This window comes from Ascaphus truei, chromosome 7 (assembly GCF_040206685.1).
Source record: "Ascaphus truei isolate aAscTru1 chromosome 7, aAscTru1.hap1, whole genome shotgun sequence".
Classification (NCBI taxonomy): domain Eukaryota; kingdom Metazoa; phylum Chordata; class Amphibia; order Anura; family Ascaphidae; genus Ascaphus; species Ascaphus truei.
Window position 1 is genome coordinate 64,325,430 of NC_134489.1, and position 27,852 is coordinate 64,353,281.

A 27,852-nucleotide genomic window follows, 5' to 3' on the forward strand; every position below is an offset into this window, starting at 1 on the left:
CACTCCTTCAGTGCCTCCACCATAGAGCAGAGTGCCCCCTGCCCTTCTCCTGCAGAACATCACTCCTTCAGTGCCTCCACCATAGAGCAGAGTGCCCCCTGCCCTTCTCCTGCAGAACATCACTCCTTCAGTGCCTCCACCATAGAGCAGAGTGCCCCCTGCCCTTCTCCTGCAGAACATCACTCCTTCAGTGCTTCCACCATAGAGCAGAGTGCCCCCTGCCCTTCTCCTGCAGAACATCACTCCTTCAGTGCCTCCACCATAGAGCAGAGTGCCCCCTGCCCTTCTCCTGCAGAACATCACTCCTTCAGTGTCTCCACCATAGAGCAGAGTGCCCCCCGCCCTTCTCCTGCAGAACATCACTCCTTCAGTGCCTCCACCATAGAGCAGAGCGCCCCCTGCAGAACGTCCCTTCCTTGGCCTCTCATGCAGTACTGCTCCCTCTGCCCCATCACCGTTAAGCATTTCTTGCCCTGTCAGAGCACCCCCCTGGCCTCTCTCACATAGAGTGCATCTTTCCCGTGGCCCTTCCCCAAAGAACATCTTTCCCATAGCCCCTCCCCCAAAAGGAGTATCTCTCCAGATATCAGACTGACAATAGTGACATTTTATTTACAGAATTCATTATACAAAATCAGCACATTCATTTATATATAAATCAGTCCTATATACAGCCAAACACTACCTGTCCGTATACACAACTTCCCTATATACACCTAGTACTGCCTGTTTATATACACAGCTCCCCTATATGCACCGAGTACCATTTGCCTATTCACACAGCAATCCTCTATACTGTACACCCAGTACTGCCTATCTATATACACAGCTTTGCTATATACATCCAGTACTGACTGCCTAAACACGCAGCTCACCTATATACTCCCAATACTGCTTGTGTGTATGTATACACACACACACACACACACCCCTCTAGTAGTGCCTGCCTATATACACTGCTCGCCTATATACTCCCAATACTGCTTGTCTATATATACACACACACACACACACACACACCTCTAGTAGTGCCTGCCTATATACACAGCTCCCCTATATACATACCCAATACTGTCGGTTTAGATTCACAGTTCCCCTATATACACATCTAGTAGTGCCTTCCTTGTGAGCTCCTGTGTATACACAGCCCTCCTGCATGCACCTTATACTTGCCAACTCTCAGGGACAATCCCACGTTGTTGGGCGACCTCACAGACACACTTTGCCATCTCCCGCGTAAATCATCCCTCAGCGTTTTATACTTTTGCTGTAATTATTAGATCCAGACACTGGCTGAACTGTCAGGGCAGAACTGTTCCCATCCACAGGGCTGCGCTGACCAAGCCACCAGTCACCGCTGCAATAGGCAAAATGGTGCCCCCACCCCCATATGTCTCAGAATCTGGAGACGTGTGCAGGTGAAAGTGGGGCCTGGAGAGTGAAAGGAGGATGAGGGAACCCTGAAGAGTGCATCGGGGAAGGGAAGTCCCCCAAAAAGTGCATTGGGTGAGTGCAAGGGAACACTGTTCCTAATAATTTAAGAACGGCAGATTCTTAAAGTGTGTGAATTTGTTGAGCTTCAACTCTTAAAATATCTAGTTTCTTGGTTTTAATGCATGGAGCTAAATCCTGTCTGCTACATGCAGTGCCAAGTCTCTCCAGTAGGGACAGCGTGGCGCTACGGCCGAGCTCATGGTTGTGGTGCGCGCACGCACTCCTGTAGCTCCAGGGATGTGTGCACTAGCTGCAGGAGATTGGGGGGCGTGGCGGGGGGCCTGGCTAACACGTCACGGAGCTGGTTTGCCCTCATTGGCTGAACCAGCTCACGTAACACTGACGACACGGGACTGCAACCCGAAATCTCAATTTGACTTGTCTCGGCAAAATGTAGCAGAGTCGACGCGCGCAGCACTGCGGGCACTTGAGGAACTACCATAAGCAATCAGGTAAGAGTCCCGTAAGTGCGCGCGGATGCAAGCTCGCGCACGTAGCGACGCCGCCATGACCTCTGCCTAAGGCTGCGCTTATAATACTAGCGACGCGATGTCACAACAAATGTATTGCCGCCGTCACGTGCGCATATAGTAAGCGTGACAGCTTGGTTGCGATCGATGAAAGTCATCTCAATTTGATTTTTCCAGCGACTGTATCCTGCCGTCGTCACTATAAACGTAGCCTAAGGCTAAGCTTATACTACCTGCACGCCCGTGCGCATAGCCTCGCGCACTCCTGCAGCCCCAGCGATCAATCAATTTGGCTGGAGGAGATTGCCTCCCCAATCTGGAGGCGTCGCAAAGCTGGTTCACCCTCATTGGCTGAACCGCTCATGTGATGCAGACATCACGCGGCCGTTGTCGAAAATATTTTTTCTCTCTCCCCAAATCACGGTCGCGCCATCGCGCACGCAGCAGCAGCCTCATAGGCATTGGACAATTTGAGGTTGATGCGCGAGTCTGCCATCACATGCTGTATAATCTCAGCCTAATACTTCCCCCTCCACCTGTATCCCTGTAAGTGCTTTTGTTAAAGTTGGCCAGTATGATGTACATATACACCAAGTTCCTGTATACACAGTGAGCTCCACATATACATAAAATGTATCTGTATATGCCAAGCAAGAGACCTTCCCATATACAGGTATCTTACATCCTACCCTATCTTCAAATATCACCTCCTCAGTGAAGCATTTGGTTACGTCGGGTCTGTGGCTACTTCTCGCAGTCCTGATGCACTTACTCACTCCTCAAATATGTTCCATACTTCATGTACTTATATTGCACTCTGCAAGTCTCCCATTATGACATTGCAATTGCAACCTTTGTAGGACAGGCACTAATTCCCATTGTTTAATTTCCTGTTTAACACTTGTAAAACTTTGTAGATTATCTCCCTGTAATGTCTAAATAGTTCTGTAAAGCACTTTGACGCACACACAGTCAAACGGTTGTCATGACCTTGAGCGACCCCGTGTGGAACCTCATGATCTTTTTCTTTAGTGCCTGCGAGGCTTTGACCTTGAACAATTGGGGGTGTCCATCCACGTCCCGCGGTGGCAGCTGCAGGGGCCACACCAGCCCTCCCTCCCCCTCCGAATCTGCCCCAGACTCCACTTCCTGCCCTTCTCCGCTGATCTCCGCTGTGGACCTCCACCTCCTGCAGGGGGGCCCAGTCCTCACCTCGGGTTCCCTCCCCTCCCTCCCCAGTGTGTAGCAGCGCCCACCCTCTTGCGTGTGGCCCCTGGGGTCCCCCCATTCCTCTCCATGGGCCTTAGGGTGGGATGGGTCTCTCAGGCTTGTCTCAGACAGTGATCGGGGGGTCCTCCTCCCCCCTCTCTTGCGGGGGGGCTCCTCTGCAGACAGACACTTCCTGGGGGCCCGTGGGGGGGACCCCTCCACGCTGTGGCCCTTCAAGAGTGGGGGGTGCTTCCTGCGGGGACCACGGTTGGGGGGGATGTAGGAGGCGCTTACCATGCGACACGCCGGGGGAGGTGGAGGAGGAGGCCGGTCAGCAGAGGTCGAGCGCAAGTATGGCGGACGGAGCTGACGGCGGAGGAGGGACATGATGTAACCCTCAGCACGCCGGGAGGGGGGTGTTGGGGTTGGGGGGGAGGGGTACGGGGCAGAAAGAGAGCGGGGGACCAGGAAGCGAGAGGCGGCGCGGGGGGGACGGGATCCCAAAACCAGGTCACCTAGGGAAAGAGAGAGAGCGAGAGATATGAGCCTACACTCCCTGCGACAGACCAGACTCAGCCCACTGTGCCAGACCACACCCAGGCAGTCAGACTCTGCCCCTTTGGTTGTTGTTCCCCCCCACCTCACCTGCACTCTTGGGTCGTTCATTAGCATAATGCATTCGGGCCTCAGTCTGCCCCACTCGTGAGGGCAGCTCCACAAACACATCACATGGCTCCGGCGATGCCCGCTCGTACCCAACTGTGAGTGGGAGGGGACAGAAAAAAGAGCAAGATGAGTGCAAGACGTGGCAATCTAATATTATATTGTGTGATGATCCGTTCGGGTCCCCACATGCATCCCTGGTTGTCAAGTATGTGTGTATGTGAGGTTGTGTGTGTGTGTGTGAGGTTGTGTGTGTGTGTGTGTGTGTGTGTGGTTGTGTGTGTGTGAGGTTGTGTGTGTGTGTGTGTGTGTGTGTGTGTGAGGTTGTGTGTGTGTGAGGTTGTGTGTGTGTGTGTGTGTGAGGTTGTGTGTGTGTGAGGTTGTGTGTGTGTGTGAGGTTGTGTGTGTGTGTGTGTGAGGTTGTGTGTGTGAGGTTGTGTGTGTGAGGTTGTGTGTGTGTGTGTGTGTGTGTGAGGTTGTGTGTCTCACCGCTCTAGTTACACTGTGTCCTGTGTGATGTTGTGGATCTGTGTCCCACCACTCTGCTCCTCAGTGCATGTCTGTGTGATGAAGTGTATGTGTGTCTCACCGCTCTGGCTGTCGTTCTCCGCTTTCAGGCGAAGCTCCCCCAGCTGTCGCTCCAGCTCCCAAAGTTGTCGGTCGAGATCCTAAGGAAAGAACACAAAATGTGTGCATCACACAACTAGTATAGAAATTCACATATAGAATCCCCGATGCGCTTGATTTAGGTGAAATCACTTTTTTTTTTTTAATCTCTATAAACAACTATATTGAGAGAAAAATCGAATAAAACAGCCGTTCGTATCTCCATTTCCATGATCACATCTTTCCTTAGATGCCTTGGAAAATTTGGGTAGGAGACCTGGCTTATTCACAAAAACATTGCAAACAAAAATGGACATACAAAAGTAACAAACACGCTGGAATGCACGTAACTTGTTTGCATGAAGGCGTCTCGTATGTTATCAGAATTAACCAGACAAATTGCTCCAACCGACACAACCCCTGTTACTTTTGCATGTCTATTTCTTTTTTCTTTTTCTTTGCAGTACTAAATATTCTTATGAAGTATATAGGCCAGGTCCCCAGACAATTTTCCCATGTTTTACTATGTGACGTCAACTACATCTAAAGAAAGAAGTGATCACAGAAATAGAGATACGAGTGTCTGATTTTTCTCTCAATACTGCAAATAAAAATGCTACGTGTGAGCACATTCACGTCTCAGACAGGTCCGCAAACCTGTCATTCCCCATTATCTCTTAGGCTTCATCCCGGTGTCTGCGCGCCGCACACAAGGTACAGCCCTCTATGGGGCAGGCCCCAGTCGGCGTGAAAGCGCGACCGCCTTTGTCAAAAGACAAGATGTTTGTCTTTTGGTGCGGCGGCCGAGCGTTGGCCACGTCACGACGACGGTTCAGCCAATGAGGGCAAACCAGCCACATGACGTCATGGCCATGTCCCGCCACGCCTCCCGTGCGTTACTCAAGATGCGCGTCCCATCGCTACCCCATAACCGCAGATCGCGACTTAAACTGGTGTACGCGCCGCCGGGCGCTCCGACACGCGCACGCAGTGACTGGGGCCGTAGCCTTAGCATACAGTGCTTCCACTGCAGCCAGGGATTCTGGGTAATAACATGCAAATGAGCACACAGTGTGCCACCTTTTTCTTCTTGACCATTTCAACATGGACCCCTACAAGCACATGCCTGCCGTATTACACAGATTCAGCACAGCCTGGGTTAAAGTGCATGGTCGGCAAACCTACTCACAGACAGCTGTTTCGACCTTTTGGGTCTCTTTAGTGTGAGGCTGCTTATACTGGCTTTGCAAAGTGAAGCTGGTAGTGGATTCAACCACACATTACATAAGTTGTGCAGGGTAAAAAAGTGGCATAACCCCTCCACAGTACAGCAAATAAAAATGTCACTAGTGGGCATATTCACATCTCAGAAAGGTGTGAAAACAATAGAGACTTTCTATGCACAAGGGAATCGTACAACTACACAGACACACACATACAAACTACAAGCAGGCCCACAGCATGTACGGCTTTGGGGAGAGCAGAAGCCACGCTCTGAAGCTGGAGGGTGGCAGGCTCAGGGGAAATGGGAGGAAGTACAGATGTAACCAGACTAACTTTTTTCGCTGCCAAGGAACAATGCGGGAATGTGACCACGGCATTCCCCTGCAACGGAAAACAGTGCTGGGGGGGGGGGTAGAAATGGAATAGAGAAGAATGTCCCCCCTCCCACGTTACTGTCCCAGGCTTTTACTTTACCCGGAGCTGTGGCTATCTGTATTTCTTCACAGAAAGTATGGCAGATTCATGAAATAGCCTCCCAGCCGGGGTGAGAGACTAATATAGTAAGGGAATTCAACAGTGCCCAGGATAGATATAAGGGATCCTAAATATGAAAGACAACAAAGGATCTGATGTTTCTCTCTCACACACGTGCGCATATATATATGCATATACAAATATACACACACACACACACACACACACACACACACACACAGAGGAGGTAACTAAGTCAGTAAGGTAAGGCTCGTTAGTGATCCAAAATACCAGCACGGAGTGGAAAAAATTGAGAATTTATTTAGTCCAACCACCAAACATTTAGAGATAAAGGGCTAAATGTTTGCTTGTTGGACGAAATACGAGACCGACAATCTTGTAGTTAATGCTGAGGTTAATGGGCAGCCGTGGAAGGGATTTCATCAGGAGCCGGCAGAGACAGAGGAGATTCAGAACGCTCAGTGGCAGTTTGGATAGTTGGGAAACAGGAAGCCAGAGAGAAGGTTTCAATAGTCAGGTCGGGCAATAACGAGGGCAAGCATCAGTTCTAGCGCTGGAGCAAAGGGTGGCTTTTAGCAATCTTGTGGAAGGGATTTTTTTTTTTTGCATGAATCTGAGAGGACAAAGAAAGTGAGGGGTTAAATATACCAACTAGGCAAAGTGCTTGGGAGACTGGATAATTTGTACTGTTCCACGAAAGAAGCAGATGCACCGCCATTACCTGCTTCTTTCGTGTGATGTTTTGGCTGGAGCACGCTCACTACCCATTGGTGACTGGGATCGGCGTGAGTAACCTTTTCTATGGCATCATGATTATGCTCATTTCTAAGGCGTGGTGTGGAGCGGTGAGCCGCGGGCTTCGCCATTACTGTGATCTATAATCGGAAAAGGTTTTACCTCCATCTGGGACCAGACAAAAGTGACTGTCTTTGTATTCCAGTATATTGCGGTCGCCCTCACGGACAGCTCAGTCACGGAGTTTTGAACACATCACTACCGCGGTCTCAACCCAAGCCGCTATCTACAGGTACTCACCTCGCTGGACATAGTTCCTTTTGTAAATGGACACCAAGTGGGCCACAGTCTTCCATTTTCTATACAGTCACCATTAATGATTTAATATATCCAAGGTATAAGCAGATTATTTCCTTAGAAGCATTGCTGTGGAGGCTAATCCAACATTTCTATATTCATTTGTAGTGTTACTGACAGAAAATGTAGCTTTTGGGGCTGGTTTAGCTGGGATTAGAATGACATGTTACATTTCAGGGAATAGAGGGCCATGTAGCCTGAAATAGCAAAGAGTCAATCGGTGACTTCGCCTGGAAGTCAGGAGTAAGCTTGGGGTTGAAATATACATTTTGTCATCTGTGTAGAGGTGATATTGAAACCAAAGGAGCTGCTCAGTGAGTAAATGCACTGACTCTGTAAACAACGACACAGAGTTTGAAGCAGGGGAACCTGGTTCAATTCCCAGCGTCAGCTCCTTGTGACCGTAGGCAAGTCACTTTATCTCCCTGTGCCTCAGCTACCAAAAACATACAGTGTATTGTAAACTCATCTGGGCCAGGACGGTCTGTAAAACATTCTATGTACTGCTTACCGCTCACTATACTGTAATTGTGAAGTATTTAGGGTCCCATTGGGAGATGCCAACAGACAGGTAGATAGGACAAAAGGAAATGCTCGCAATAGAGGCACTGAAGGAGCAGTTAGGAGGAGGAGAAGAAGAAGAAGAATCAGGCTGTGCTGTGGATACCAATAGAGTGAAGGATTTGCAGGTGTAGAGGGTGGTTGACAGTGTCAAAAGCAGCACAGACGTCCTGCAAAATTGGAAGCGAACAGAGCCTTTGAGATTTGGCCATTTAAAGATCATTAGCTATTTTGGGGAGGGTAGCATCCATGGAATGAATGGTTCAGAAGCCAGATTAGAATGGGTTTAAGACAGGGGTGGACAAAAATATAATAAAGTGTACATGAGCGAGCCAAACAGGTAGAAAGAGGTCACAGGTGGGAGTTGGAGAAAAATGGAAGTGGGTTAGATTTGGGAGAATAATAAGTGTACATGTGTAGTGTTAAGATAGAGAGGACCGAGTTGAAGCAGGAAAGGAGACATCTGTAGCAGACGAAGTCAGTGAGAGTGCGAGAATTCCTCCAGAAGCCCTAAGAGGAGCGAGTGCAGAAAGCATGTACATGTGTTAAGCCAGGGTTGAGGGTTAGAGCGGCGAGTGTGCCAGAGAATAAGGGTAAGGCCAAGTCCATAGTGCCTGCTGCGATCCGTGGCCTGTGGCATTACTATGCTGCGAGCGACGGGGATGCGTGGCATCATGAGGCAGATTCACCCTCATTGGCTGAACCGCCCACATGACGCGGCCGCCGCGCTTCATTGAGCACGTACTATGGACGGCCTCATAGAGGAGCCCTTTCTGGTTCGCGTCGTGCGCGCGGTCGCTATGGACGAGGCCTAAGTGAGGTGGAGAAGATAGAGGTTGTCACAGTCTGAGGGAGCAGAAGGAGGAGAGGTTAGAGCTCAGGGTGCAGAGAGAGCAGTGCATGCACGTTACTAGTGTATGGGGAGACAGGAAGGATAGTGGAAAGTAAATTCATATATACATTGACAGGGCTGAAAAAAAAAAAGAAATTACTCGCCCAGGACAAGGGGAAAATTGAGTGGAGAGGGAAATTGTGGAGGTGACGGAGCGTGGCTGCTGTAGAACTTCTTAGTCAGTAGAGCTGTCAAATCACCACTGCTTCCCAAAGTTGTGACCCATACAATCCGGTGATTGACAGCTCTGCTTCCAAAGACGTTCTGCAGCAGCTGCACTCGTTCCTGCACAGGACTCGGCGAGGGGCTTTCCATGCTGGAATGTATTTCAGCCCTGCACAGCGACACACACACAGTGTGTGTATGTATGTATGTATGTATGTATGTATGTATGTATGTATGTATGTATGTATGTATGTATATATACACACATATAATATATACAGTGACATACATATACACACACACATATAGTTACACAATTATACACCACTCTTCCATTCGCCCACGTTCCAGGTTTTTTGGGTCTGTTACCATGGAAACCAACTAAGTGTGAGGCTTGTGAGCAGAGTACACACGCTGTTACACACACAGTTTTTGTAGTCATGCATGAGTATATGTATCTCTGTTTCTCGCATAGAATATATGTGTATATAAATGTATCAGCGCGCAGTATATACGGTATGTGTATAATATATCAGCATATAATGTACTGTATTCTTCTGAGTGTGGCATCCACCGCGTTAATTATTATGTATGAAGGTGTAGCAATATACATACTGTATGAGTGCGCGCGCGTCACACACAAACACACATGTTTCCAACTTTTTTTGGTTAAGAAACCCTATATTGTGAAATTCTGAGCCATCCCAAACCTTTCTAATACCGTGTCTGAGATCAGATGCATTGTAAGGAACCCCAACCCTCTCTAATAGCGTGTCTGAGATCAGATACATTGTAAGGAACCCCAACCCTCCCTAATAGCGCGTCTGAGATCAGATGCATTGTAAGGAACCCCAACCCTCCCTAATAGCGCATCTTGGATCAGATGCATTGTAAGGAACCCCAACCCTCTCTAATAGCGCGTCTGAGATCAGATGCATTGTAAATTCTTCTGTATTTGGTACAATTTTCAAATTACCTGAAAATTGCAGGGAACTCTTTCGGGATAGCCGGGAAACCCTGGTTTAAAAACACTGCTGTATACAATATATCTGCATACAATATATGTGCATTTAATGTATCGGCATGCAGTATATACCTTATTCCTCTGCACCTCCATAGATCTCAATTTGTAATCTCTTGTTACACCCCTACTCGGCATACGCTCAATCCAAGGGTGCCTCATCTTTGCAGCTTTTACCTCTCCAGTCAAATCTTTTTCACTAATTACGCTCTACTTATGGGACGCTCTTCCACTCCATATACACTGTAAACAATCTACAACTTATACTGCAAAAAGCGTACAATCAGCATGCATTAGACTAAAAAATATATAATGTATCAGTGTACATACTGTAAATATATAATGCATCACCATGAAGGTTATACTGTAAATAACATGCATCAGTGTGCAGTAAACACTGTATAGGCGTATAAAAAGTATCAGTGCTCAATATTGAATGCATCACTGCACAGTACATACTGTATATAATGCATCACTGCACAGTACATACTGTATATAATGCATCACTGCACAGTACATACTGTATATAATGCATCACTGCACAGTACATACTGTATATAATGCATCACTGCACAGTACATACTGTATAAAATGCATCACTGCACAGTACATACTGTATATAATGCATCACTGCACAGTACATACTGTATAAAATGCATCACTGCACAGTACATACTGTATATAATGCATCACTGCACAGTACATACTGTATAAAATGCATCACTGCACAGTACATACTGTATATAATGCATCACTGTGCAGTACTTACACTGTATAATACATATTAGCGTACAGTATATACTGTATATAATGCATCAGCATGCAATATATCTGTACTATATATAATGTGTATATCATTTATAATGTATTTATATGCAGTATATACTGAATATAATGTTTTAAAATGTATCCGCGTGCAATATATACTACGTGTGTATACTATGTATAATGTATCAGCGCACAGTATATACTGTATAGAATATATTAGCATGTGGGTATATATCTTATATAATGTATCAGCATGCAGTATATATTGTATATTATGTATACTGTATATAATTGATGTGTAATGTATCAGCATGCCGTATAACACACACACACACACACACACACACACAACACACAACACACAACACACACACACACACACACACACACATTATGACTACAGTAATGTAGTAGCATGCAGTATATACTGTATAAATTATGTATGATGTATCAGCGTGCAGTATATACACTATAGGTTTATTTACACCGGGACTTGACAGTTCTGGCCTTTGTTTCTCACGCTGCCCGAGCCTGTATCCTGTGTCCTATACTGGGTATAGGCATGACCGTATTTGGGCATGTCACCCTATGTTTCCGGATCCAGGGTGTCCCGGTACTGACATTAATGTACCTGGGCCGTGCGCAGGACTCAGGACAATGAGAGACCATGTTTCCCCTATCGCGTCTGGTTTGCCCCAGACTTTGCGGCGGCTCAGAGTCAGAATACTATAAGCACTGCCCCTCCCATAGTTAGACAGTTGTTGGTTTTGCGACTTGTTGCGAGAGTTGCGGTCAGGGCAGGTGTCGGTGGTTAGAGCCTATACAGCGAGTTAGTCTCGGATGTTGAGACTCGCGCAGACACGTATACTTCTTCTCCAGTTCGCATCCCAGAAGACAGAGAGTAAGGCTACGCTTATAGTGCCGGCGACAGCGACGCCGAGTCAAAACAAATGTATTGACGCCGTCGCGTGCGCTTATAGTAGGCGAGACGATGCGACGGCTTGGCCGCGATCGCTGCAAGTCACTTCAATTTGATTTTTACAGTGACCGCAGTGTGACGTCAGCGCCGCCGTCACTATAAGCGCAGCCCAAGGTCGCTACGGCAGCGGCCTCCAGTTTTCCCCGTATCCCAGGTGTGGTGAAGTATTGCTTGCACCTGTACTGTGTGTCTTACTGTTGTTTCCAGCTAAATACACTATCCCTGGAAGTCTGGTTGACAACCCTAATCGTTATGATACTGTATGCGTATATTATGTCAAATGTATTAAAGTGCTGTATATATTGTGTATAATGTATCAGCATGCAGTATATACAGTATGCAACGTGCAGCATGTGGTATGTATAGTGTATAAAATGTATCAGCGTACACTATTCAGTGTATAGTTGTAATATAATTTATACTGTATCACAATGCAGTTTTTACTGTATATTATTTATCACTGCGCAGTATATATACTGTACATCTATATTATTTATAATGTAACAAAGTACAGTATATATACACACTGTATAATGCATCAGCATGCAGTAAATACGCTATTGCATGCAGATACATTATTTGTATTTATTATTTACAGCACGCTGATGTACACAATACATAAGCACACAGTATATGCTGTACATTTTATCATTATTATTGTATATAATCAGTGTGCAGTATATACTGTACATGTATAAAATGCATTAGCGTGCAGTATATATATATATATATATATATATATATATATATATATATATATATATATATAATGTACCAGTATGCAGTTACATTTTAGACAGTATGTGTGCATGCAGTATATACAATCTACTGTATGTGGCAGCAGGCAGTATACTGTATATAATATATAAAGGTGCAGTACATACATTATGAATGGTAAATACATTATATACTGTATCAGCATCAAGTATATACTGCATGTGTAGTTAACGTATAACTATCAGCGCACTGTACATAATCTCAGTGCACAATATATACTGTATAATTACCAGCATGTCACCTATACTATATATAGATGAATTTATGTATTTCATCCAGTATGATAAAAAAATATATATATATATATATATATATATATATATATATATATATATATATATACACACACACACACATATATATATATATATATATATATATATATATATATATATATATATATACACACATACACCTCACCTTCTGCAGTGCTCTGTGCATATGTATACAGTGATCGTGTTGCCTCTCCTTCCTGCAAAGCTATGTATATAGAATAGTGTGGGTGATTTAGATACAACAGTATATATACATATACACACACAGTGCTGCGGTTACCTCTCCTCCTCCCTGCACTGCCCTCCGGACCCGGACCTCCTGCCTCTCCCGGAGCAGCTTGAGCTCGCACAGTCCGGCCACGCTCCCCCGCAGCAGCAGCCGGAGCCGCCCCCGCTCTCCGGAGCCTCCTAGAGTCCCCGAACCGAGCATGTCACCCCGGAGCTGCCCAGACAGCAGACTAAAATCGCCTGGAGCCTAGCGGCGGGTCCTGGAGCAGCGAAGCGCCAATCAAAGGCTGACTGAGCCGGGACACCTCGCCCCACGGCCAATCAGAGCGCGGCATTAGCGCGTATCTCCGCCTAGTGGTTATTAACAGCACAGCTCATTTGCATGACTGTGCGCCTCGGCCATTTACAGTGAGGACTCATCTGCATTCAGCAGTAGTTCCGCCAATCGGAGTGAGTACAGTCGTTATAGCCGCGCCTACAGTTTAGTTGATTGCTGACTGGTCTGCAGATAAGCACCGCCCTCTCTATTAGCATAGCCCCACCCTTTAATGCTAGTTGATCCACCCAATGGGAACTCCGTGCTCCGCCCATCGACAAAGTAAATGGCTGAGAATGACTTAGGCTCCTCCCACCTTACCCAAGGTGCCAATCAACACCTGCTCGTCCTGCTGCATGGTGCCTAGTCACGCCCATCCATCCTAGCCGCGCCCCCCAGTCTGTGCCACATCTGCATTTAGCAGCTGGAAGGGGGAGGGGGATTTCTCTTTAAGAGGAGGGGCTAGAGGTGTAATACTCTTCAGAAGGAGGGGCTAGAGCTTCAATGCTCTGCAGGGGCAGGAGCTATACTCAGCAAGGAGAGGGGCTAGAGGTGCAATGCCCTGCAGGTGAAGGGGTTAATGGTGCAGTACTTTGCAGGAGGCAGGACCAATGGCCTCCAGGTGGAGGCGCGAGACGGTTCAAAGCTCTGCACAGGGGCTAGAGGTCCAATGCTCTCCATGGGAAGGGGCTAAAGGTGTAGTACTACACTTAGATTGTAAGCTCTTTGGGGCAGGGATTTCGTTTGCTACCACCTGATCCTATTTGTTGCACTTATTGTACTAGAACTCTCTGTACTGTATTGTCTCTTGTAAAGCGCTGAGTATAGCTGTGGACACACACACATATATATATATATAAAAAAGCAGGTTCCCCCACCGTTTGGGAGATTTCACTGTTACCTGTACTCAAATTCTGCTGTACCTGTGAGGCTTACAGGATTACTGAGTGTCTGCAGATGTTAGTGGGAAAGACAGGACAGGCTTTCAGGAAATAGAGCTCTTATTTCGTACATTGATGCAACGCCTCCATTCCCCGCAGGCCCCATCAGTGCTGGGTGCAGTCCCTGCCGGGAAAACCCATCTTGCACTGCCCCTGATAAACTGCCGTCACAGGCAGGAGCATAAAAGCAGCAACTGGTCTTTATTCTTCATAGTACAACAGTACATTATAGCAGGGGGCCGCAAACTTTTTTCCCTGCGCCTCCCTGCCGGATGTCCTCTCCTCCGCGCGCCCCGCTCCCTACCTTGATTCCTGGCGTCTGGGCGTCATGACTTCATGTTGCCATAGCAACGTGACATCACATGAACCCGCGGCATCATTTGACACCTGTCAACGCGTCTCCAGATGCCGGCTGAATCAAGGTAAGTATTGTTTACAGAGGCCCTGCAGCTCCCCCAGCACTTAATTTAAGTGCCTTCGGGAAGCGCGCGGGGTCTCTGTAAACCCTGCGCCCCCCGCCGGTAATCTCGTGCCCCCCTGGGGGTCGCAGCCCCCAGTTTTGCACTGCTGCATTATAGCATACAACAGGTACACACTTCCTAGGCTCAACCCCCAGGGCTTGAAGCCCCAAAGGTCTATCCTTTGCTCCCCTACTCACTGGTGGAGTAAGGGGTAGTATCAAGGTGGCCAGAGCCCTGGCTCCACACTTCCAACAATGAAATTTAGGCCCTGCAGCCCCTTTTGTACCCAGGGGGAGGGTCCTAAGTCTGAGCCAGATAGGGCAGCACACAGGCCTCAGGCCCATCCCCCCTGCCACTCAAGGGAGTTGTTTACTGCAGTGGAACCCAGATTAACCCTAACACTGCCTGCACTGGTACCAGGGCTAAGTTAGGCAGGGCAGATTAGTAGCCAAGAGGATACATGACTACATATATAAATAAAGATATACATATATATGGGATCCCCTATGGAGTATCTCGGGATGCAAGGGGTCCTCGGAGCTGAAATTAACACATTTTGGTTCCGGAGATGCCCTGCTTCCAGCCTAGAATTTAAAAAATGTGTTTAGTGCAAGGTGTTTTGCTGCTTCAACGCTATATAAGAGCCACAGTGTAGACAATCAAGTACCAGATACACTGTGGGAGGTTCATGTTTATTAAACGAGAAATGGGAGATTTTCCTTCGTTGCTCGTTAATGTGTTGAACTGCTGTAATCTAATTTTAAACACTGAGATTACTATAAAATTTGAGTTAAAAGTATGGTTTAACGGGTGTGTTCAAAATGTCCTCCGTCAGCGGAAACGCCCCAAAGACGAGAACGCCGCTGTCTGATTATATAATCGATAACATGTTGATCCAGCTGCTCCCACTCCTGAACGATTCGTTTTTTTCAGTCCTCCTAGCGACCATCCTTTATCAGGCACATTTTAAGTTAAACGTTTTGGACCATAATTCTTGTTCTGTCTCAGCATAACATGCTTATCGTCTTCACTAAACACCATTTTGTAACTATGCACATAATGAGGTCATCATGCTATTAAATTATCATTAATTCTTACATGTAATAATCTCTGAGATGGACCTATAATTGCTCAACTTGTCATAAAATTAGAGTGATTTTTCTGCAAGATATGCCGAAAAATAAAAGGGGTCCTGTGTTTTCTGAGTACAGTGTATACTGTATGTATGTATATGTCCCACTGTCTGCGGCTCTGAGAGCAATAAAGTTATTTGAAAAATAAGACAAAAGGGGGCAGGGCTTGGTGCAGTGCTTGAAGCAGCAGGAAGGCACGTTGGAGCAGATACAGAGCAGAGGGGTATATATATACTGTATATATCCCTATTCTAAATACATAGACATGTGTATAAGTAAATATTGTTGATAATGTGTGTATAAGTATATATTGTAGCTATAGTATGTGTGTGTATAGTGACAGAGTAGGAGCAGTGTATACATATATCAGGACATAAATATTGTGTGTGTGTGTGTGTGTGTGTTATATATGCAGAGATGAGTGGAGAGATGTATACAGACAGTTTCTTGAATAGGTGTATATAGAGTGGGATATCTCTTTCAATCAAATCAAATAAGCTCTATTGGCAGGACAAAAGAACATTTCAGTATTGCCATGCATGAATAATTGGGGGTGGGGTACAATGATTACACAGTTGAGTACATGAATAATAGGGAGTAGGGTATAATGGTTGCACGGTACATGAATAATAGGGGGTAGGGTATAATGGTTGCACGGTACATGAATTATAGGGGGTAGGGTATAATGGTTGCACGGTACATGAATAATAGGGAGTAGGGTATAATGGTTGCACGGTACATGAATTATAGGGGGTAGGGTATAATGGTTGCACGGTACATGAATTATAGGGGGTAGGGTATAATGGTTGCACGGTACATGAATAATAGGGAGTAGGGTATAATGATTGCACGGTACATTAATTATTGTGGGTATGGTATAATGATTGCACGGTACATGAATTATTGTGGGTATGGTATAATGATTGCATGGTACATGGGTAACAGTTACATACAGGGATGTGGGGTTAGTGGGCGTCTCTCAGCCTGTGGCAGGTGCTGATATAGTGTGCAGCCAGTTCTGCTGTGGTTTCATCTTCTCCCTGGAGGATCGCTATTTTTTGGTTCTCTTCTATATTATTAGAGTTCTGGATAAGAGCTGAGAGTTTCTCCAGATGGGTACTCCTCACTTCAGAGTATTGTGTGCAACGCAGCAGGAAGTGTGTTTCATCTTCTACCTGTCCTAGCTCACATCGCTGGCACAGTCTCATCTCCCGGGGCTTCCAGTTCTGTCTGTGTCTGCCTGTTTCTCACACACACCTGTCCTAGCTCACATCGCTGGCACAGTCTCATCTCCCGGGCTTCCAGTTCTGTCTGTGTCTGCCTGTTTCTCTCACACACCTCTCCTAGCTCACATCGCTGGCACAGTCTCATCTCCCGGGGCTTCCAGTTCTGTCTGTGTCTACCTGTTTCTATTTCCAGGCTGTGGGCGCTCATTCTGTACTGGCCCAAGGTCTGTCTCTGCTTTGGGTCTTTTAACTTCAGTAGGTAGGGTACCAGAATCTATTCTCTCTGTAGGCTGTGGTAGGTCTCCAGCTTCTTTGAGCGCTGGATATCATTTTCCCACATAGTCACATACTGCTTCTTCATTTCACTGGCGACTGAGTTGATTTTTTTTCCCGGCATGTTGTTGATCTGTGTGCGGTTTTGTTCTTGGAGTGAGAGGACAAGTTATTTGATGGCACAGCGTTTAGTGAGGAGGTCCTGGTTTTTCATTGCTCCGTAGCAGTAAGACTGTGGATGGCTGTTGTTTCGGTGGACCCAGAAAGTCAGTGCTCTCTTCTGTACAGTGAGCAGTAGAGGAAAGCGGCCCAGCTCAGCCCGGCATGCATTGTTTGATGTACTCCTGTGTACTTGGAGAAGGTGTTTGCAGAATTCCAGATGCAGTATTGCAGTTGGGCTGGTATCCCATTTTGTGGAGTCTGGGTATGTCACATGATCCCACACCTCGCTGCCATACAGAAGGATGGGTGTGATGATGCTGTTGAATATTTTCATCCTGATTCTTATTGGTGGTTTGAGGTGGTACATCTGTTTCCTTATTGTATAGAATGCTCTGCGGGCTTTCTCCTTCAGTGTATTTATGGCCAGGTTGAATTTCCCTGATGAGCTGATTGTTAGACCAAGGTATGTGTAGCTCGCTGTCTGTTCCAGTGCATTGTCATTCCGTGTGAATTGCGATATGGTTGGATGTTTTTTAGATTTTTTTCTGGAATACCATTATTCTGTTTTTTTTCTAGGTTCACAGAGAGTGCCCAGTTCTGGCTGAATTTTTCTAGTATTGCCAGTTTCTGTTGGAGGCTCTGTTCTGTTGGAGACAGCAGGAGCAGATCATCTGCGTATCGTAGAGACTTAATCTCTGTTCCAGCCAAGTTGAGCCCAGGCGCTGAGGAGGATTCTAGGGCTGCTGCAGCTCATTGATTTATATGTTAAAAAGTGTGGGACTCAGGCTGCAGCCCTGTCTAACTCCACGGCCTTGATGGAACAAATCTGTCCAGGGTGTGCCTGTAGTGCTTCAGGTGTTGGTGGTACCTTATTCGTAGTTCTGTATTGTTTGGGTCTCTGTGTTTTTGGTTTGATATTGTTTGCAGGCTTTTTCTAAGGGTGTTGTATTCCGTATCAAACCATGGTTTTTTGATTTTGGCGTTTGCTGTTGGTCTATTAGGGCTAGTTTTTTTCAGATTTGATTTTCTTGCTATTAGATGGAATATTTTGTTGAGATTTCTTACTGCCAGTTTACTCCGCGTTTGTTCTGCACATAATTTGTGTTCTGGAAGCTTTGAAGTAGGGTTCCGACTTCTGAGATGTTTGTTTCTGTGTATGTCGCAAGGCTCTGTTTTGTCCATTTGTAGGTGACTTTCAGGCTATGAAGGTTGGAGAGGGTTTTTTGTGTTGTGCTTGGGTGTGTCTGGTGTCTTAATAAAGAGCAGGGTTTGATTGTGGTCTGATAAGGGTGATGCTGGTGTGACTATGAAAGCATGGATGGCTTGTGGGTCTATATCAGTGATTGCGTAATCCACTACGCTGCTGCCCAGCACAGAGCTGTATGTGTATCTACCCAAAGAGTCTCCCCTTGTCCGTCCATTGATAACGTACAGTCCCAGACCATGACACAGGTTTAGGAGCTCTTTACCATTCTTGTTTATTGCGCTGTCGTAGCTGGTTCTTTGGCGTGTCACATTGCTATGACCGCAAGTGTCATTTCCAAAGATGTAGTTATTTCCCTCTGTAGATATGTAGTCCTGTTCTTTGCCTGTTCTGGCGTTGAGGTCTCCACACATCAGAACTTTACCCAGGGTCTGAAAGTGGATTGCCTCTGTCTGGAGGATCTTGAAGATGTCTGGTTTGCAGTATGGGGAGTCGGAGGGGGGGGGGGGGGTGTATGCTGCACATAGGTATGTGTCATATTGATAGGTGAACATGGTTCCTTTTATTTGTAGCCACATGTGGGTATCTCTTTTTATTGGGTTTATTGGGTTTATTTGACTCTTAAGCTCTTTGTACCATATTATGATTCCTCCTGAATGGCGGCCTCGTTTCACACCTTTTGTGTTTTTGGGCTGGGACTAGGAGCTGCCTGTAACCCATAGGTATGAGAGACATCTCCTCCGATTGGATCCATGTTTCGTGGAGGATAAAAATGTCTACGTTCGTTAAATTGTTTATGAAGTCCGGATCTTGTGGTTTAGAACCAAATGCTGACGCATTCAGGCCCTCAATGTTCCAGCTGCTAATTTTAAAAGATCCCATCTTGGATACAGTATAAATTATATATCTTATGCCTTCCAGTGAGCTAATTAGCAAGTGTTTTTTTTTGTTTGTTACTAGTCTTTGTTGATACTATAAATGTGGGTACATTCATTCTTAGCATTTATGTACTTCTCTTTCTCTGCATATAGTGAGTGGTGTATGCTTGTTTGTGGTAATGATGTTGGCAGAATTATGCATACTTACATCAGTGTGGTGCAGATGGTAGTGAGCAGTTCCTGGATTTCCTTTAGTTCGTTGCTAGCAGTTAGTCTGGTCCTGGAGGTTGTTGGTGTGATGCTTTTCTGTGATGCTGTGTGGTCGTCCCAATGCTGCTGTCTATGTGGGTATTTCTGTGTCTCATGAGATCTGTGTAGTCTGGGTGCAGTGTCCTGTCCTGCAGGGGGTATTTAGCAGTTCTCTCCAAGGTGACATCTTTCAAGTTCATTGCAAAGTAGCGCAAGCCTTGCTGGTTGAGGTGCACGTGGTCATACAGATGTTGGGGTATGATGGAGTCATCATGAACCAGGTGTACATGGGAGAGAGATGGTGTCTTTTTCTCTCCCAACAGTGCTGCAGTGCTGCAGTGCTGAGGGAAACACTGCCAGCTGCTCGGCACAGGCATTCTTTGCTATCTTCGGACAGAGGCTGCGATCTGCCTGTCCTTTCTGAACTAAGCAACAAAGTGTTAACGGCGCAAACTGAAAAGGATACAATGCAGTGAATAAAGTGCTATAACCCAGTGAATATAGATAAAACACTAGTGTCACGTGTAAACTGCAGCTCCGTGGAACAGGATCCTCAGAAGTGAATGCTCCTTGGAAACCTCATATAAAGAAGAAAGCACAAATGCATGTGATATGGGGCATTAACATTTTACTCTCAGCAGACAAACAACACAGAGGGGAAAAGGACAACTCACAATTTCCCCACTGGTAAAAAAGCAGAGAGTGACTTCGGGCGCACTCCAACCCTACTCAGGACTCGTCCGCTCCTTGTTATGCATGGGTTCCCTGGTCTGCGTCTCTCACTCGCAGCGTTCTCGGGTCGCCTAGCATCAACTGGTCGAGTTCCTGGTAGAGTGGTAGTAAACTACGGTGGCCTCAGAAGTCCAAAAAGCCCAACGCGTTTCGCCCGTGTGTCGGCTTCTGGGGTTCTATCATGCTTCCCTTCACATTCTATATTTATACCCTACATCGTCACAGTCTCACTCAATTCAGCTGCTAATTCTAGCAATCAGTTGATGATATTATTCTTGTGCTTGTTGCTCCATGCCACTATTCTAAGCTATTAAAAAGCTAGCAGTAAGCAATCCTGCATAAGGCTGCGTCCATAAGCGCTGACCCGTGCTGAGGCGCGCTCACGCTCGGCACTGAGCCCCTGCAGCCGCAATGAGAGCGGCTTTAGCAGGGGCTCGCTTACGCTTCGGCAAGCGTGCGGAAGCGTAAGTCTTACCAAAATTTTAAAATCAAGCGCTCAAGGGAGCGCAGGGCCGGTCACGTGAGCGGTTCGCCCAATGAGGGCGAACCAGCTCCGTGACGTCACTGGCCCGCCCCCCGACACGCCTCAGCACGGCTGCAGTCCTATAGATAGCACTAGGACATTTGTACTATCAGAGTTTTTTATACATTGACAATAAAAAAATATGTTATAATTCAATTGCTTATTGCACCTACTCCATGTTTAAAAACAAATTTTATTCATACTGACACAATAAAACTACTATACGAGTCCCTACTTGGACAATCGCTTGTACACACAATTATATTAGCTAAAAGCAAAAGAGAAGACAGTTCAGTATAGGAATATTCTTAAATCCAAAAGATGACTGGATAATTCAATGATGATATTTGAACCTTTTACGTATAGACAAAATATAGAACTATAAAAGGACAAGGGACTAATTTGAAATATATATGTATTAGAACCATTACATTGAATTAAAACTATAAATAGATATAAATAATTAAAAATTATATCAAAATCTCTAATTAGATTTAGACTACTTAAAAAATATTTTGAAAGGAATTAGAATAGAGATAATTTAGGGCTATCTAATACAGTAATGCCAAACTTCGATATATGGAATCTAAAAAATGTATATTCGATATAAAAAGTTTGAAAAGTGTCAGAGGTTGCTGTTAAGATCATTGAAATATCATGTGAGAAAGGCATTAATATCGAAGTCAACATTCAGTCCCGGGGGTCTCAAGAGTTTTCAGTTTGTGGATCCAAAGGCTCTCTTTTTGGGAAATAGATTGTATTCTATTCCCTCCCCGCCAGTTCCTTGGAATGTGATCTATTCCAATAAGCTTTAGACCTCCTGGGTCTGATTTGTGACAGATCTTGAAATGTAATGAAACATTATGTGACTCTAAACCCTTTTTTCATATTTCTCACATGTTCCAAAATCCTAACTTTCAATTATCTTGTTGTGCGGCCCACATATTGGAGGCCGCTTGGACACCCTAAAAGGTACACTACAAAATCAGTGCTGCAGTTAATTAAACTTGAAATTGTAAAAACCTCCCCTGTCTTTTTGGAGGTAATGTTTTTTTTTTTTACATTTGTTGATGCCAAATTTACAAGCCATACATTCTACACATGTATGGAATCCTTTAGGATTACTCTCTAGCCATGTACCCCTTTATACTTGGTCACTTGAGTTCTTGGTTACTTGTTTTCTTCTTAAGGCACTTGAGGCCAATTTGTCCTTCAAGTTTGGTGCTTTGGTAAAAATAATTTGCGGTTTATCAGGTAGAAATCCTCTTAAGGATTAGGTCTTGTTTAAAAATTGGCCAGTTTTTTCCAATGATCTTGCTAATCTTGTGCGATTCGTTGTTATATTGAGTGATAAAAGGGCTAAGGTTTTTATATCCTCCACTTTTTGAACTTTTTTTGTCCTTTCTGAGCCTGGAACAGAGAGGAGAGAGGAAAGGCGGATCGCAGCCTTTATGTCTGCAGACAGCGTGGGACGCACCAGCTGCACAGCCGACATGGCTGAGAAACACTGCCGACATGGCTGAGAACCACTGCCGTAGACCATAATCTATATCTCTTGAATCTGGCCTCCCAGTCTCCATGGGCACTTAGTCCCACATTGTTACTGCTCTGATAACTTTCCTTTTAGTGCAGGTGAACCCCAAGGAATGACCCTGTGTCATTTGTACAGTCCTTGGGAACAAAAGTTCTCTTGAAAGTTCCTGGAATTGACCATAAATACATTTGTAAATAGTAAGCGGATCAGCGGGGAAATGCTCTGTGTGCGAGGCTCCATGGGCTGGCGCTCTGTGTGCGAGTGTCTGTGTGCGAGTCTCTGTGGTGCAACTCTCAGAGTGCGAGTCTCTGTGGGCTGGCGCTCTGTGTGCGAGTCTCCATGGGCTGGCGCTCTGTGTGCGAGTCTCTGTGTGTGAGTCTCTGTGGGCTGGCGCTCTGTGTGCGAGTCTCTGTGTGCGAGTCTCTGTGTGCGAGTCTCTGTGGGCTGGCGCTCTGTGTGCGAGGCTCCATGGGCTGGCGCTCTGTGTGCGAGGCTCCATGGGCTGGCGCTCTGTGTGCGAGTCTCTGTGTGCGAGTCTCTGTGTGCGAGGCTCCATGGGCTGGCGCTCTGTGTGCGAGGCTCCATGGGCTGGCGCTCTGTGTGCGAGGCTCCATGGGCTGGCGCTCTGTGTGCGAGTCTCTGTGTGCGAGTCTCTGTGGGCTGGCGCTCTGTGCGAGTCTCTGTGGGCTGGCGCTCTGTGTGCGAGGCTCCATGGGCTGCCGCTCTGTGTGCGAGTCTCTGTGGGCTGGCGCTCTGTGGGTGAGGCTCTGGAGGCTGGTGCTCTGGGGGTGAGGTTCTCTAGGCTGGCGCTCTGTGGGATAGCGCTCTTGGCTGGTGCCCTGCGGGCTGGCGCTCTGCTAGTGAGGTTCTGTGAGCTGACGCTCGGTGGGCGAGGCTCTGCGGGCTGGCGCTCTGCTAGTGAGGTTCTGTGAGCTGACGCTCGGTGGGCGAGGCTCTGCGGGCTGGCGCTCTGCTAGTGAGGTTCTGTGAGCTGGCGCTCTGCTAGTGAGGTTCTGCGGGCTGGCGCTCTGCTAGTGAGGTTCTGTGAGCTGGCGCTCTGTGGGCGAGGCTCTGCGGGCTGGCGCTCTGCGAGTGAGGTTCTGTGGGCTGGCTCTCTGTGGGGGAGGTTCTGCGGGCTGGCGCTCTGCGAGTGAGGTTCTGTGGGCTGGCTCTCTGTGGGTGAGGTTCTGCGGGCTGGCGCTCTGCGAGTGAGGTTCTGTGGGCCTGGCTCTCTGTGGGTGAGGTTCTGCGGGCTGGCGCTCTGCGAGTGAGGTTCTGTGGGCTGGCTCTCTGTGGGTGAGGTTCTGCGGGATTGCGCTTTGCAGGTTGACTGTGTGTGACACTCTTCTCTCTCTGCAGATTCCCTCCTCTACCCCTGTGTAATGGGCTCAGGATGCGCCCCCCCCTTTGCCACGTGTTGATCTCACTGACCCTACTATGCAACGCTCTGCTGCTCTACTACACATGGCGTCTGCAGCTCCGCCCCATGGGCCGCCAGGCTCCGACCCCGGTGCTGTCCCCAGGTGTCACAGTCATCGTGCGCGAGTTCCGCACCTTCGAGCATGGCCTGGTGGAGCTTAGCCATTCCTTCCTGCGTGCCCGCCCAACTCTCCCCTTGCTCATCGTTTCTGACACCCTCCCCTACCCACCCCCATCCCTCCCCCTATCCCCGGGGCTCAAACTCCTGCGCCTGCACCCCTCCCCCGAGCAGCCCGGTTCGGCCTCCCACCTTGAGTCTCATGTTCACACGCGCTTCGTGGCGCTGGTTCCGGACGGGACTTTCCTGGAGCCTCCCGACCTGCTAGACAGGATGCTGCGGGAGCTGCGCAATGCTCCGCCAAGTGTTAAAATTATAGCTGCCGCCGCAGGTCCAGCCCTACACTGCCTGCATCTAAATGTGTCCCTGAGGGAGTGGACAGTGGAGTACGGTGAGGCAGGGGCAGGCAGTAGCTGCGGGGCAGTAAGCGGAGCTGCTGTTCTGCTCCTGCGCTCCCATGACCTCTTTGAGCTGCCGTTTCCTTTGGCCCGGCCCCTGCAGGCAGCCATCTTTATCCAGGCCGCGCTGCGCGGTTGGGAGGTGCAGGTGCTGGCTGACGCCTCCTTCTCGCGCACGCCTCTCCCTGCCACGGACCACGGGCGCTGGAAGGCGGAGCAGGCAGAAAGAGAGGAGGAGGCGGTCACCATGCGAACGCTCGGTGTGCGGCTGGTGCGGGGACCAGGAGGGGCAGAGCGTTGGTTTGGCTGCTCCAAAGAGACACCCCGCTGCTTCGGGACAGTGGTAGGAGAGACCCCCGAGTACCTGTATGAAGGACACTGGACGCCTCCCTGCTGCTTGCGCGCGCTAAGGGCCACTGCGCTTCATGTCATCTCCGTTCTGGAGGCGAGCAGCGTGCGCTACTGGCTGGAGGGTGGCAGCCTTCTGGGAGCGGCACGGCATGGAGACATCATCCCGTGGGACTACGACGTGGACTTCGGCATCTATCTCGAGGATGTGGCGCTGTGCGCAGAACTGCGAGGGGCACAGGGCGGATCACTGGTGGATGCAGGTGGCTTTGTGTGGGAGCGGGCAGTGGAGGGAGACTTCTTCAGGGTGCATTACAGCCAAAGCAACCGTCTGCATGTGGACCTGTGGCCTTTCTACCCCCGAGATGGGATGATGACACGCGACTCATGGACAGGACACCCCCAGGACGTGGAGTTCCCGGAGAGCTTTCTGCGCCCCATGCAGACTCTGCCCTTTGCTGGGGGTGTCGCTCAGGCCCCAAACCGGCACCTCAAATTGCTGCAGATGAAGTTTGGAAAGAGGGCGATCGAGGAGCCGGAATATCCCAATCCGGCCCTGCTCCGGATGAGGGGGAGGTGAGATACCCCTGGGGGGGAGGGACTTTAATACACAAGTAGAGACTGTGATACCCCCCACCCCCTTCCCCTCCAGGGAAGAGATAAGACGACTGGGGGGAGTGGGGAGGTGGCTCCCCCAAAAATGACTGTGGTTGAGAGCAAATGCATGTCGGAAATACAAAGTGCTGTGTTTGTGTGTGTGTGTGTATGCATACACACACACAGACACATACGTGTGTGTAGAGGTTGGAGATAACAAACATTTCCACAATGATTTTAAGCATTTTATAGCAATAACGATATTTAGCGCTATAATTATATATAAAAGACTTTTAAAAATTGCATATTATATATATAATCACTGAGGATTTTCTACACTACAAATATTTTCTCTCCTGATTTATTCTACTCTCTAATGTCAAAACAACACTAATTCTCACTAAGCAACACTCCAATCTGTCTTTTCTGTGTGTGTGACTCCCTCTTCCGACCACCTCCTACTTCCCTTCCTTCACTTCTTCTCCAGCCTTTGCCTTAAAGGCGAGGTGGATGCTATCCACAGTGGGGATTATTATGCCCCTTGCTCTCGGACACTGCTTCAACCCAAACCTCCTATTTCCATCCCTGACTTTCTTTCCTGTTACAGAATTAGAATTGTCTCTGCAGTTCTCTTCTTCTCTCTATACCACATGCCCTCTGTCCTATTCCCTCACACATTATAACATCTCTAACTCCTCTCCTACTCTATCCTCACCAATAGCTTTAACTCCTCCCGATTATCTGGCACTTTTCCCTCATCCTTTAAGCATGCAGTTGTCACACCTATTCTCAAACAACACACTTGAGCCTACATGTCTTCCCTCCCTCCTAACTGCCAGAACGTCTTGTCTTCTCCTGCATGATTTTAATTCCCGTGCCCTCCGGGACCCTCTGCGATCTGGCTTACATTCAATTTACTTAACTGAGACTGTCCTCACTAAAGTAGCCCGTGATCTCCATGGAGCTAAATCCAAAGATTATTTGTCCCGACTCCGTCTGTCTGCTGCTTTTAAGTCTGTTGACCACGCTTATCCCCTTCAGATCCTACGCTTTTGGTATCTGAAACCATTATCCTGGTTGTTATCTCTCCCACCGCCCTTTCTGTGTCTCTTCTGAACATGCCTTCATCCCGTTAATCTGTCTGTGTATTTTGGGGATCTGTACTGGAACCCCACCTTTTCTCTCTATTCACCATCATGTAGGACCTCATCAGCTCCTTTGCCTTTAAGTAGGACTTTTGCGCAGATATATCTATCCACCGCTAACTTCCCACCTACAATCCACTCCCGAGTCTGATTGCCTCTTGGCCATATCCTTGTGCGCTATCGTCTAAACTTAATATTTCTAAAACGTATTTTCTCTTAAACCTGACCCACTATACACTTTTCCCTCGTACGGAATCCTCTATCCTGTCACCAAAGCACATTGCCTAGGTGTGACATTTGACCCCTCATCTTTTCACATTCATGCTCTGGCTACAACTTGTCGCTTCTTCCTCCGCAACATTGCCAACCGTTACCCTACTGCTTAAACGTTAATGCATGCCCTTATCTTCCCCTGTGTGGGTTATTGTAACCTTCTACCACCAGGTCTCCCTGCCTTACGTAAAGAATGGGTGCCAAGACAAAAATAAAAAATAAATTGGCTCAGATGTAGAGATCATGAAAAAATGAAGTCATGCACACCACAAATAAGGACAAACCAAAAGGTCTGGCAACCCTGTTGAAGGTGCTTGTTTGCACGGAAACGTTGGATCCTACCATGACCGTCATTAAATGACTTTTGTTATCTTTTGACTTCTTATTTTTGGTGTGTTTGACTTCATTTTTTCATGTCAAACTAACATACCAAATAGATTGCAAGCTCTGTGGTAGGAGCATCCTTTCCCATTGTCTGATATGTCTGTAGCAATTATGTGTTCTCTGGATTCTTTCGTAGTGTTTGTGCTATTTGAATAAACATTTACATATGGGAAAAAAGGAAGAGAGAGCGCACGCCCATAGCGTAAAATTGTATTTTAATGAGGGGAGGGGGAAAGGGGGGTAAAAAATGGACTCACAAGGGTACAATAAAATCTAGCATTGCGTGATATAATCACCACCATCTGGTAAGTATCTGCAGCGTCTTGGGGCAGTCCCAGTCTTGCAGGTCAGGATCGTAGTCCCAACAGATGTCCAGGGCAGATGGTATTCAATACAATTGTATTAGAGTCCTGGAAGATGGCTCCGTGTAGTAGGGCTTCTGCAGCAGTTGCGCATGGATCAGTCCGTTCCAGCGCTCGGTGATGACGTCAGTGTCAATGCGTCTGACGTAATGACGCTCCCTTACGCGTTTCGTCACTCTCGGGTAACTTTCTCAAAGGGAACGTTGGATCCTACCATGACCGTCATTAAATGACTTTTGTTATCTTTTGACTTCTTA

General features: G+C 47.2%; 2 protein-coding genes across 2 annotated transcripts; one reads left to right on the forward strand and one right to left on the reverse strand.

The window, feature by feature from the left end:
* Positions 1 to 592: 592 nt before the first annotated feature.
* On the reverse strand, positions 593 to 13,415 carry DACT3 (dishevelled binding antagonist of beta catenin 3). Its single transcript, XM_075608836.1, has 4 exons — positions 12,972 to 13,415; positions 4,426 to 4,504; positions 3,819 to 3,932; positions 593 to 3,688 (listed from the first exon to the last, which is right to left on the reverse strand). Exons 1-4 carry the CDS (start codon positions 13,119 to 13,121, stop codon positions 2,937 to 2,939), a joined length of 1,095 nt encoding a protein of 364 aa, XP_075464951.1. The 5' UTR covers positions 13,122 to 13,415; the 3' UTR covers positions 593 to 2,936.
* Positions 13,416 to 15,927: 2,512 nt separating this feature from the next.
* FKRP (fukutin related protein) lies at positions 15,928 to 27,852 on the forward strand. Its single transcript, XM_075608840.1, has 2 exons — positions 15,928 to 15,993; positions 23,911 to 27,852. The coding sequence occupies exon 2, from the start codon at positions 23,945 to 23,947 to the stop codon at positions 25,412 to 25,414; it is 1,470 nt and encodes a 489-aa protein (XP_075464955.1). The 5' UTR covers positions 15,928 to 15,993; positions 23,911 to 23,944; the 3' UTR covers positions 25,415 to 27,852.